This window comes from Peromyscus californicus, unplaced genomic scaffold (genome assembly GCF_007827085.1).
Source record: "Peromyscus californicus insignis strain IS unplaced genomic scaffold, ASM782708v3 Scaffold_4__1_contigs__length_199733344, whole genome shotgun sequence".
NCBI classification, from domain to species: domain Eukaryota; kingdom Metazoa; phylum Chordata; class Mammalia; order Rodentia; family Cricetidae; genus Peromyscus; species Peromyscus californicus.
This window is the reverse complement of record NW_026294562.1, coordinates 91,087,906-91,101,103: the sequence shown is the minus strand read 5'-3', so window position 1 is coordinate 91,101,103 and position 13,198 is coordinate 91,087,906. Positions and strand designations below refer to the sequence as shown.

General features: G+C 48.5%; 1 protein-coding gene across 3 annotated transcripts in view; it reads left to right on the top strand.

Annotated features, from left to right (window-relative positions):
- The window catches only part of Parva (parvin alpha), a 155,579-nt gene that overhangs the window by 101,632 nt on the left and 40,749 nt on the right, over positions 1–13,198 (top strand). For all 3 annotated transcript variants that reach the window (XM_052762982.1, XM_052762983.1, XM_052762984.1), the window contains exons 2-4: positions 7,999–8,088; positions 8,859–8,929; positions 10,939–11,041. In XM_052762982.1, coding sequence (XP_052618942.1) covers positions 7,999–8,088; positions 8,859–8,929; positions 10,939–11,041 — 264 coding nt within the window. The remainder of the gene's footprint in view (positions 1–7,998; positions 8,089–8,858; positions 8,930–10,938; positions 11,042–13,198) is intronic.

Here is a 13,198-nt window from a genome sequence, read left to right as displayed (position 1 = left end):
GAGTGCTTGCCTAGCATGCACAAAGCCCTGGGTTCCATCCCCAGCACTACCTAAGCCCAGTGTGATAGAACACACCTATAATCCCAGCAGTAGGGAGGTGGAGGCAGGAGGATCAGGAGTTCAAGATCACCTTCAACTACATGATAAGTTCAAGGCTAGCCAGGGATCCATGAGACCCAGTCTGGGTCTGTTTCTGAATTCTCTGTTCTATGCCATTAAGCTTTTATCAATGCCATCCTGTTTTGACTGATAGCTTTCCTAGTGTCTTGAAGTCTGCCGTCAGTACTCTCTGCTGCCTTTGCATGCGAGTTTCAGGGTCAGTTTGTCGATAACAAGGAAATAGCTTCCTATGGTTTTAACTGAGAGGTTTCTATTGCCCATATGTCAATCCTATTCACTTTTAGTTTGGTTTCTCCCTAAGCGTTACATTTTGGGCTACTGCAATAACGCTGCTTTTAGTTTCAAATTCCAGGCGTTCTTTCTCGTATGTGGGAGAGCAGTAACTTGTACAGTGATACCGGCACCTCCTGCAGCCTTGGGCACTCCCTTATATGTTGTTCATTGGGGGCATTCTGTTTTACCTTCTCCTTATGGTTAAGCCCACAGCTCTAACACTCTGGGCCCATCCACTTCTCTGCCCCTCCCTCGTTTCCCCTTCATTGAATGTGTACGCTCCAAACTAGCATTCAGACATCATGGCCACTGTCTCAACCCATACCCTGTTTTCCTAAACCTCCCTATTTTTACACATATGTGTTTTGAGGGGTCTACTAGTGCTCGATGAGAATTTAGATGTTCCAAAGGCCTACTCAAATGGCCCTTTTTCTAGGACCACCCGCCAGATTTCAGCATCAGCCTCATTCCCAGAAGCTCCTCTGGTTCCCATCTGGTGCCTGGAGTGCAGCACACTGATCCCATTGTTCCCCTGGCCTGTCTCTCCCACTCCTTGGAGCAGAGTGAGGCAGGTCTCCAGACTCCACAGGAGGCACCCAGGGATGCTTATCGGTGGACTGAATATAAGCAGAGAGGCTCAAACGTATGGTCTTGAACTTCTGATCCTCTTGTCTCCACTTGCCCAGGGCTGGGGTTACTGTGTGCTCCTCTCCCTGGACCTGGAACTCAGGGCTTCGTGTGTGCCAGGCCAGCACCCCCACCAGCTGAGTGCCACCCGCAACGCTCTTTTACTTTTAGAACCTTTCTTCATTCCTTTTTCCAGACTTGTTTCTCTCCTGGGGTTCTTTGGGTTCCCAGGCATAGAACTTCAGGGTTCAGCAAGCCCTGTAGCTATTCTGTTCCTCCTGGAGAGAAAGGGGAGGTAGAATTGCCATCAATTACAGACTTATGCTTTCAATGTAATATTGGTTCCTGTGCATTGAGTGGGCAGGTTGTGCCCCAAGCAAACATCTACTTTTCCAGTTTCAATAGTAAGGGGTGGTTCCAGGGCTATCAACAGAACCCCTTCTTTTCCTTCATTCCTGCCAACTTCAGTATATTAGCTTCTTGTTTAGGCTAACTCACCTCTTGGCTATAAAATATCCGTGCAGACTTCCATATGATAGCCTGATACCGTGATAATGGGAAGGGGGCACTTTCCTTCCTTGGGACTCTGTCTTAACTGGAGGAAAATTATTCCTAGAAACTCCTAGAAATACTTCCACTCACAGCTCAGTGACTAGAGTTGTATCTTATGACCCTCCCAATGCTGAGGTGGGGAGCATCGGAATCTCTCCCGGGACACAGGAGGGACAGCTAACTCCTAGACCAAAATAGGGATTCCTTCAAAAGAATAACAACACTGGAGGAAACCAGAAGTGTCAGCTCCTCTGTTATTTCAGAGAGAATCGCTTTGGACCTAACTGCAGGAAGCCACATCAGGTCCTACAGCTAATAAAAACCAGAGAAGGATTCGAATCCAGCTCTTTCAAATCCTTATATCTGCCTTCTGCTGGTCACTTGGACCTCATTTCAGATGGCATTTTCTAGAGAATAAAATGAAAGAAAGAAACCCCTTTTCCTGGGGTGAACTAAGGCAATCTCGGAGCTTTCCCAGCCCGCCCTTCAGCTAACCATTTACGCTTTTATTAAGTTATGACTAATGGCCGGTGAGCCGCTGGAGGCTGCACCCTCAGGCCGAGCGCTTCAGACCATTCTAGAGTAAACAACATCTTCAGATTCTGCTCTGAGAAAATTCAATCTCGGCCCTTTGTCTTTCCGAGCTCAGGGATTGGCAAGCGGGCCGCTGCTGGGCCCTGCTCCGGTTGAATAGAAAGGAACCTTCCAAAGCAGGCGGGCTGTTTTTGGGAAAGTGGCCGCTAATGGGGCCTCGCGGGGCGGGGGCCAGGCACAGGCTGAGCAGTTTGCATATTGGCTTTTACAAACAACTGGCTCTGAGTCAGCGGTTAATGGAACGGGAATGGGGTTCCTGCCCAATGGTTTCTTCCAAACACCCATTTCCAATTGCAAGCATATCTGAGCCTTTCTTCTGGGGCTTGTTATGTCTCTGTGAGTGAATTAAAGAGGCAGGCCAGAGGGCGGAGTTCTGACCATAGCTGTGTTCATCTGAAAACATTCTGAACAACACTCCACAATGGGAGACCTCATTCAGACCCACCTTGAGGAGTCCTGGCTGGGAATATCATCTTTCTAGTTAGGAGATATTTAGAGATCGCTATGCTTATACCTTGGCTCCAGCTGCATTTGGGACAGATGTGGGTTTTCTTCCTTCACAAAATGCAGACTGGTCGCAAAAGGATTGATTTGCAAGTTTGAGGCCAGGATGTACTACATCTGGGGCAGCCTGGGCTACCTGCAAGACCCTGTCTCAAAAGAACTAAACAACCACAAGCTGCAAATGTTATCTCAGAAATTCATGTGCTTGCACACAGAGAGTCCAGGCTCAAGTTCAGACTAAAATGTAAATGATTTCTGGCTCAACATCCCCCCAACCCCTCCCCTGACAACATAAAGGCTTTCTTAAACTCCTTAGGCAAATTCTGCCTCTGTATCTAGCCTGTGCCCCAAAGAGTGATCTTTGCAATCTGGGTTACTTATTCAATAAATACTTGTGATGTGCAGAGAGTGTTAGAGAGATCATTTTAGGTAGCAGTAGTGGCTTGTATTTCTATGGCTCTCCTCAGAGACTAGGAACTCATTTTCTTTTTCCAACAGACCCAGGAAGTTGGCAATATTATTATTACTCCCGTCCTGTACATGAGGAAACTGAGTCACTTGAAACTAGTGGACTTGTCCAAGGTCACGTAGCTTGGAATTGTAGAGCCTGGCTTTGAATCTCAGCAGTCTAGTTCCTAAGCACTCTGCTGTCTGGCCTCCTTGGGAATCTGATGGTGAATAGAAGACAAAGCTTCCCCTGGCTGGGGGTGAGTCTAGGCTGGTAGACTACTTCCTAGCATGAACAAAGCCCTGGCTTCAGTCCCCAGTGCCACATAACCAGGGGGCTGATAATACATGCTTGTGGTCCTAGCACAAGAGGTAGAGGCCAGAGCTTCAGAAGTTCAAGGTCATCTTTGGCTATTGTGTGACAAACTTTTCCTGGGGAGATTCAATACACACATCTACTCACCCCAGAAAGGGAACCCATGACAAACCAAAGTTGAGATACCACCAAGGAACAATTTGGTGAACCGTGAGTTTTATGGGGTTACTTACAGGAATATGGATGAGGAGTTACCTGCAGGGACAGAAATGACTCAAAGACAACGGTATCACCAAAGCCCACCCCAGCGTGGGTGACAGTTCACAAAGCCGAGCACACTGCACAGCCTGCAGGCAGCTCACCAGGTTGGAGAGCGTCCTTTCCAGGTGCCTCAGTTGGTCTAAAGCTCTTCCAGGCAGCTCAGCTGGTTTCTGCTCCTTCCAGGCAGCTGGTCTGGTCTCAGAGTCTTCTTTGCAGCTCAGCTTTCCTCTGTCTGAGGAGGGTGTCTTAGTCGGTGTTCTAATGCTGTGAAGAGACACCATGACCCTGGCAACTGTTACAAAAGAAAGCATCTTATTGGGGCTTGCTTACAGTGTCAGAGATTTTAGTCCATCATGGCAGGGAGCGTGGCAGCACACAGGCAGACATGGTGCTGGAAGTAGCTGAGAGTTCTACATCTCGAAATGCAGGCAGCAGGAGGAGAAAAAGACACCGGGCCAGGCTTGGGTTCTTGAAATCTAAAGCCCACCCCCAGAGACATACCTCCTCCAACAAGGACACACCGCCTAATCCTTTTAAGAGTGCCTGATGACTCCCTGATAACTAAGCATTCAAATATATGAGCTTATGGGGGGTCATTCTTATTCCAGCCACCACAGGGGAATTCTCACCGTTTTTTTCACTTAATCTGTCAGGGAAGGGTCTAGTAAATCTGGTCAGTTTCAGGGACTTCCTGGAGCTATTTTGAGTTGTTTCTCTTTCTGCTTAAAAAGGCTTTCTGGTGGGGTAGAATGTTTTGATCTCGGAGGAGACTGGTGGGGTAGAATGTTTTGATCTCGGAGGAGACTGGTGGGGTAGAATGTTTTGATCTCGGAGGAGACTGGTGGGGTAGAATGTTTTGATCTCGGAGGAGACTGGTGGGGTAGAATGTTTTGATCTCGGAGGAGACTGTTAGGCAGCAGCAACACAGTAAGTTCAAAGTCAGCCTGAGCCACACCAGACCTTGTCACCAACAACTTCACCCAGCTTGCCTTCTGATTTGGGGACATTGGAAATGCATATCTACAGTGATTTCAAGTGGTGACAGTTCTGTGAAGAAAATCTAAGGGCAGCAGAAGGCTGGGCAGAGGCCTTGAACGTCACAGCCAGGAGTCCAGAGTATGATGAGGGACTGTGGGAGAGTTGAAGGCAGGAGGATGGATGAATGGACGGGATCCTTTGCATTTCATAGAGCGTTCAGGCTGCACAGTGGCAAGTAGGTGGGGGTGGGGAATTCAAGAGAAAGTGGTAGGCTGGGTGGGAAGTGGTTCTGATGGACAGATGGAGAAGAATTGTGGCTTGAGCCAGGATTGGGGGTGGGAAGTGTAATAGAGGAGGGGCTAGACTGGGGTCCTGGCTTGGTGGGGTGGGTCCTGGAGAGCTCGCCAGTCTGTATGTTTGATAAAGAGGGTGAGGGAAAAGAGCCCAAGTAGTGTCTCTCCAGATTCCAACTTGAACCATTGGGTAAACCAGGGTGCTTCAAAAGAATATGTATGTTTATTTCATGTGACATTTTAATACAAATCATTCATCTTCTAAGTTAACGCTCAAGCACCATGCAACCAAGGTACCAACACACATACATACACTTACATACATATATACACATATATACATACGTACAGATACACATACACATCTCATCATGATTTAAGTATGTTTACAATTCTATGTTGGGCCATATCCATAGCTACTGTAGGTCACATGTAGCCTGAGAATACCCATGAGTGCCCGTGAGCAGCAGGTGGGACATCCCTGGTATAAACAGTGGTACTTCCCACCGAGGAAGAGAAGGACAGAGAGAGAGTGGGTTTATTTTTCTGTGGTTGTGGTAGGCATGAGGGTGCTGAATCTCAACTTCTGTCTTGGATGTCTAAACCTGAGATCTAGGTAGACTTAAAAGTTGTAAATGGAGGCTCATTCATCAGGCCTGGCTGGACTTCTCACATGAACATCCTCAGTGTATAGGCCAACTGGATCTCCTAAGAACACATCAGACAAATAGACTTTCTGTGTGGGAAATGTTGCATCATGGTTCTGTGGGGACCGCAGACACCAAGGACTTAAAAGTGTTTGGTACAACTAAGGATGTGAGTACGTAATTCAGTGAGATTTAAATGATTGTATAAAGCCCCACAGACCTAGGAAGAGACAAGCTGAAGAGTCAGAAGAAGTCAGGAGGAGCCTCAGCATCCAAGGAAGCAGCCTGGCTGCCTCCAGGTACCTAAGCTGCTCCCACATCTGTATTTAATTAGGCTATTTCCACCACCTGGTAGTCACCTGGAGGGCGTGTTGGGTAATAAAAGTTGTGCTTTGAACAGGTGCAGTAGCACTCAGGAGTCAGAGGCAGAAGGATCTCTATGAGTTCACAACTAACATGGTCTACATAGTGAGTTCCAGGCCATTCAGAGATCTATGGAGAGAGACTCTGTCTCCAAAAAAGAAAAAAGAAAGAAAGAAAGAGTCCGGAAAAGAGCAAAGTTCATGGAATTCCAAAGAAAGAAGTGCAGTTAGCTGGACAATCAATGCAGCCCTATATGTGTTCACTGAAGCTTTCAGGTCACCTGTATTTTCCTGCTATGTTTTGTGAAGGATTATACAGAAAAGGCAGCTGAATGAATTTGGAGACAGGAGCTGGGTAATGTCCGAGGAATGTTAAAAGCCTGCTGCTCACAGGGCTGAGGAGATGGCTCAGTGGGGAAGAGCACTTATTCCACAAGCATGAGGATCTGAGTTTGAATCCCCAGTACCCACATAAAAGTTGAGCATAGCTGTACCTACCTGTAGCCCCAGTGCTGAGGGCAGAAATTTCAGGCTCAGTAAGAGACCCTGTTTCAAAGGAATAAGACAGAGAATAGAGGAAGACATCCGATGTCCTCTTCTGGACCCTGTATGCAGGGCCTGCACACCCACATACATACATACACTCATACAGCATGCAAACATAACATACAAGAGTCCACTGGTCAGGGACTTCCTAATGTGAATGTCCCTTTAAGGTGACACCTGTTTCTCTATGTTGGTGCAGCTGACTCATTTCCCTATCCAGCTACAAACAGGTAAGTAGCTGCCTTGTGCTGCAATCAGGGAGGCCTGAGTCAATAAACAATAAATGAATGAACGAATGAATGAATGAAATGGAAAGATGAGCTGTTGCTTTCATTAAGGTTGATTACTGCTCCTGTATTAGCACCTTCAAACCTCCCAGTGACCAACACCTTCAGGGAAAACGACCCTTCCGTGCTTAATTGGCGACAAGTCAGAGTGTGTGAGTTCCAGCTTTTAGGAGAGTAAGCCAAGGTCAACCCCCAGTGCGTGGTGCAGAGCTACTTGGGGGCGGGAATCTTTTCCTGCAAGGTTCATGTGGGGTTGTGTGCTTGAAGGAGAAGGGCTCTAGGTCACTAACCTGCTCCAATCGTTCTTTTGCTAAATTGGACTGCAGATTTACAGTATTTGAAAAATGAAAAAAAAATTAGTAGTCAGGTTGGCAAGAAGGCTCGGTGGGTAATGATGCATGCTGCCACGTTGGTGATCTGAGTTCAACCCCTGCATGCCATGTGATAGGAAAGAACCTACTCCTACACATTGTTCTCTGGCCTCCATATTACACACACACACACACACACACACACACACACACACACGCACGCACTCCAAAATAAATTAAACGTAATAAAAAATGTTTAAGTTAGTGGTCCCCACTGGAAGTTCATTTTCAGCTAAGGATACAGGACTGTAAAGTGGTAGTGCCTAGACCTGGTACCATAGTTCTTGAGAGCCCAGAGCCTGGGGTGTTCCCACACAGCGGCTGGGGTTAGATGCAGGAGGGAGGGGGGAGGTCATCCGAAGAATGTCTCAGAAAGGGTCAACTGCTGGTGGAAAAGGCTCAGGAGATAACAGTCTGAGAGCGACGGCCGCCTTCATCCTGTCCACAGAGAGAAGGCAGGGTCAGTGAGCCCTGGAGTCAGGACAGGCAGAGGCCAAAGAAAGAGAGTAGATGTGCCCATCCTGCTCCTGTTCGTTCCAGAATATTCCCTGGGAGAAGATGGAGCTCTGCATTTATGACTCCCTTTTTCTCAGGAAAGTGAGAGGAATGACAGGCAGAAAGTTGAGATTAAAGGGACAGTTATGTCATTTTAGGAAAGAGCAGCTGTGGATTTATCTCAGGCTGGGGAGCAACTATGAGCTAGCTGTCTGGGGGAGGAGGAACATTCTCTCAGCATCAGTATTGATCACGGAGGTTGTAGAGTCCTCTCCTACCCCGTCATCCTTCCCCGACATGTGACCAGGCTCTTCTTGTCTTTTAGTATCCGAGTTCCAGGAGGAAGGAATGAACGCCATCAACCTGCCCCTGAGCCCCATCTCCTTCGAGCTGGACCCCGAGGACACCATGCTGGGTAAGGGTCCTTGTGTCTAGAATAGCTTAGTGCCCACAGCTTAGACACGCCCACCAAACTCCCTTTCTTTTTCTATAGCTCTCGTTCCAGTTTTAGGATTGTTTTTAATTTTTTAATTTTAAAATTTTAATCTTTGAGAATTCCATACATGGATGTAATGAAATATGATTGTACCCACTTCTGTTTTCTCTCCAACGTCCAAATCCCCCAACGCGTCCCCCTTCCCATTTCATCTCTCCTCCTCCTCCTCCTCCTCCTCCTCCTCCTCCTCCTCCTCCTCCTCCTCCTCTTCTTTCTAATGACCCACTAAATCCAATGAATGCTGCCTGTATGTGCAGAGCTGGGGAGCCATCCCCGGGAACATAGGCAGCCCCCAAGTGGATACACCACCCAAGAATCATTCATTCCCCCTCAGCAGTCACCAACTGCCTCTAACTCCTCAGCAAGGGGTGGAGCCTCTGGAGCCCCCCTCCATCCAGGCTGGAGTTCTCCCTGGCTTGATCTTGTACACATCTGGTTCAGGGAGCCACAGCTGCTGCGAGTTCGTGAGTGTGGTGGCCACAAGTGTCCAGAAGACGGCGTGTCACCGCGCTCCCCTCCATCCTCCTCTGGCTCTTACATTATTGCTGTCCCCCCTTCCTCCATGTTCCCTTGGAGCTGAACGCTCACAGTTACCTTCTCCCAGCACTTGGGCTGCTCTCAGCCTTCATCAGAGAAGCTTCTTTTTGCAGTAGGCGGCAGCCCAGTGCAGAAACTGTTTCCTTTTACAGAGGAGAATGAGGTGCGGACGATGGTGGATCCAAACTCACGCAGTGATCCCAAGCTTCAAGAGCTGATGAAGGTAAGAAGAAATGAGGAGCGCTTTGGCAGGTGTCCACAGACCACCTATTCTGTGAAGGCACCATGCAGGGGACACTACAAGGAGGGCACAGTCCTCCCTCAAAGGAACTTAGAAAGTCAGAATTAGGAACAGCCCCATTTTCCAGATGAGGGAACTAAGTCTTAGGAAGCCAAGTGAATTGTTTATGATCTAGCTGGTTTAGAGAGATGGAATTGGGGGCTGGAGTGTGGCTCAGCTGGTAGAGTACTCTCCTAGCATGCGAACAGCTCTGGGTTTGATCCCCAGCAGAGCATAGCCTGGCATGGTGGCACATGACGGTAATCCCAGCATTTAGGAAGTAGAGGCAGAAGGACCAGAAATCCAAGGTTACCCTGAGCAACACAGAGTTTGAGGCTAGCCTGGAGTACTTGAGACTGTGTCTCAGAAAAAGAAAGGAAGGAAAGAGGAAGAAGGGGTAGCATTTTGGCCACCATGCAGGAACTCCTCTGCCATTCACCTGTCCCTTCTTGTCCCCTGACCTGTGCCCCTCCTCTTTGTTCACAAGTCCACTCCTAGTGTCTTCCTGCTCAAAGCCTGTCTATGGTTTTCTATCAAATGCAGGGTCGGGTGGTATTTGAGTCTTTGCTCTGGCTCTCTTCAGCCTCAGATCATCTACCTAGCAACACGGGGACAGCTGAATGCTGGCTGTAGCACTTCCTGTCCCCAGGCCTCTGTTTAAGCAGCCCCCTCTGCTTAGATTGTCTCTGGCTTCCTGCACACCACTTCCTCCAGGAAGTCCTGTCTGATGACCAATGCTATGACTCAGCCTCTCTGGGTAGCAGAGGCCCTTTGGATTTAGTGTGTCAGTGGAGTCTCCACATGCTCCAGCTCCTCGAGTAGGTGATCACTCTCTTGCACACTCTCTCTCCCTTCCTCCCTTGCTAACCCCCTCCCATCCCCTCTCCCTTCCCCTCCTCTCTCTTCTAGCCTCCCTGCCAGTGGGCTGCTTGGGGTTAGAAACTTCCCTTTCTTTGGTGCCATTCTATCCCCAAAGTCTAGCATAGTATGCCGTGGATAGCAGATATTTCATATACATGGGCTGGAAGGGAGTGACAGACTCACAAATGACAGAGATGGGCACGCACACGCTCAGAGATGACAAGAGTGTGCACATGCACAGGGCTGTGAGTAGATCCCAAAGGGGGCAGACCCATGTACATCATGGACACCAGAGAGACGCAGACCCTTGTATGCACAGCTGTAGATGGCTGTGGTGCACACACAAGTTAGTAGGTGGAGCTGGGGTTCTGACCCATTCACATGACTCCAGAGGCCATACCCTTGCCTGGTATGAAGCCCATCCCATTGGGAGAAGGCCTGGCAGAGTCAGGGCAGGTCAGCTGACTCACTGGTACTGCCCACACTAGAGAGGCTAACCGTAGTGTCTTGGTTAGGATTTCACTTGCTGTCATAAAACACTGATGATAAGCAACTAGGGGAGGGAAGGGTTTATTTCAGCTTAGAGTCTGTCATCCATCACTGAGGGAAGTCAGGACAGGAACTCAAACAAGGCAGGAATCTGGAGGCAGGAACTGATGCCCAGGCCATGGAGGAACACTGCTTACTGGCTTGCTCCTCAAGGCTGCTCAGCCTGCTTTCTTATAGCACCCAGGACCACCAGCCCAGGGGTGACACCTCCCACAATGAACCGGGCCCTTCCCAGTTCAATCACTCATTAAGAAAATGTCCTACAGGCTTGATGGAGCCGGATCACTGGAGGCATGTTCTCATCTGAGGCTCCCTCTCTCAGATGACTTGAGCCTGTGTCAAGTTGACAACAAGCTAGGCTGCACACTCTGCAAATGCCCAGGGGTTACTGGGGCTCACACCTACACTTGCACCCTGCTCCCGTGACTGCTCTGTTGCTCTTAAGACTGAAGTTCCTGTTGGTTTTCATTGTCCAGCATGAGAAAGCTGATTTCCAAACACACAGGCAGCATCTCTTCTCTGACCTCGCGCTCTCTCTCTAGGTGCTCATCGATTGGATCAATGATGTGTTGGTGGGAGAAAGGATCATTGTGAAGGACCTGGCTGAAGATCTCTATGACGGCCAAGTCCTGCAGAAGCTCTTCGGTAGGAGAGGGGAGACTCGGGGATGAGAGCTGGCTCTTAGCCAAGAGGCAGGTCCAGGCCACACCGGCTCACCCAAGAGGGGTTTTAAGTGGACAGAGTGGAACAATGGAAACAGGGGCCCTTTAGCTTCCCTCTGGGGGTACTGCTCTATATGATGGAATTGTGGAAAGGGTCTCGGGGCCCACATAGATCTGCTCCCTGGCCTTCTAGGTCATCAGCTGGGTTGATGAGAAGCCCCCACTGCAGAGATGCAAAGCACACCTCACCCCTCCACCCAGGGAACTGATCTCAGGGCCTCACTAGGTAGATTTACACATGTGTGAGTGGCCCCTCGTGGTCTTTAGACTTCTGTGACTGATGGGTGTATGGGTATGTGCGTGTGTATATTCACCTGGCAGGGAGGTACTATGATAGCAGGGACCTATGGACATGTGTGTGACCCTTTGTGGTTTATGTACTTGTCTGCACTCCTCTGTGGTCTATGGGAGTGTTCATGTGTGCGTCTCTTGTTGTCTACAGACACATATGAATGTGTATGTTCTTCTGTGACCTACGGACATGTAAATGTATGCGTGCCTTTGTGTGTCTATGGAGCTGTATGTGTTACTGTATGATCTGTAGGCCTGTGTATGTTCCCGTCATCTATAGAAGCCTGTATGTATGTCTGTTGTCTGTGGACATGCATGTGTGCAGTTGTGATATATGTGCCCATGTGTGTTCCTCTGTCCCTCTCTAAGCTGAGTGCTCCTAAGTATAAAGTATGTGCTGTCACACACACACACACACACACACACACACACACACACACACACACACACACACACACACTCTTTCTGTGTGCCTTCCCAACTGTTCATATGGAAATCTAAGGCCAAGGGGAAGGAAAGGAGAATTCTGGAGGATCTTAGTAGACGATGGACGGAGTAGGCTTCCCTTTCTCATCCTCCTTGTCTCTTGGGCCCACAGTGGCCTACGATTCTAATCCCAATGTCTGGCTGTCTTTTAGCCACCTCTGCCTGAGGGTACTTTGTACTGAGTAGACCCCTCTAGAGAGGTACCCCTCTCCTTGCCAGTCACCCCATGTGCAATGTTGCCAAGAACCTCTTCTTGCTCAGAGACCTCTGACTTGTTCTCACTTACCTCCTTTGCACCTGTCTGAGTTATTGAGACGCTTCCAGGCCCACATCTGCTCCTCCCATCCCGCCTCTTCTGGTCTATCACCTGCTAGCTGCGACACCTGGTCAAGTCACAAGTCCTGTCCACCCTCATTTAGAACTCCCAGGGGCTCTCTCCTGCAGATCACCATCCAGACCACGTAACACAGCCATCAGGACTTCGGATCATCTCCCCACCCCCACAACTGTCTGCAGCCTTCCCTCCAGGCACCTCTCCACACATGACTCACATGACAGGGCATGAGAGGTGAAGTAACTGTCCTCACCATTGGTTTTTCTAGTTTTATGTCCACCACAGAACATTATTTCCTGTGTCATGTGTTCAGCCCGATAACGCATTCCTGCATCTGCCTCTGAGGCCCTTCTTCCTCAGTCATCTACCCAGACACAACATTGTTGCTCATCCTTCTGGACTCAGGTGTCTCCCTTTCATACACTATACATTATGCTCACATGTAGAAGACAGGGCTATGGATTCTTCTATGCTCATCCCCACCCCATACATGTCTAAGGGGGAAATGTATGTGTGTTCAATTTTATATAATCTGAAATATTCCAAAATCTGAAAGTTTTTTGGGTGCCAGCACACCTGGAAAATTCCACACGTGGTGTACTTGATGAGTTGCAGTCAAGGCTGGTGCTCAAGAACTGTTGTGTAAAACTGCCTTCAGCTTAGGCATGGTGGCACATGCCAGTAATCCCAGCACTAAGGATTCTGCTCAGGCAGAAGGATCCTTGTAAAGTTGAGGCCAGCCTCAGCTGCATAATGAGTTTATGTCCAGTCAGGGCTACCTAGCAATACTATCTACAATAACAAGTACCTTTACGCTTTGCATCGATACTGTAAATGTATATGAGCCATTAAAGAATTTTGTGTTTAAGACTTGAGTCTCATTCCTAAGATGTCTTATTTATATACATGGCAGCACCCCAAAATTTGAAGATATATATATAATATATATATATATATTATATATATACA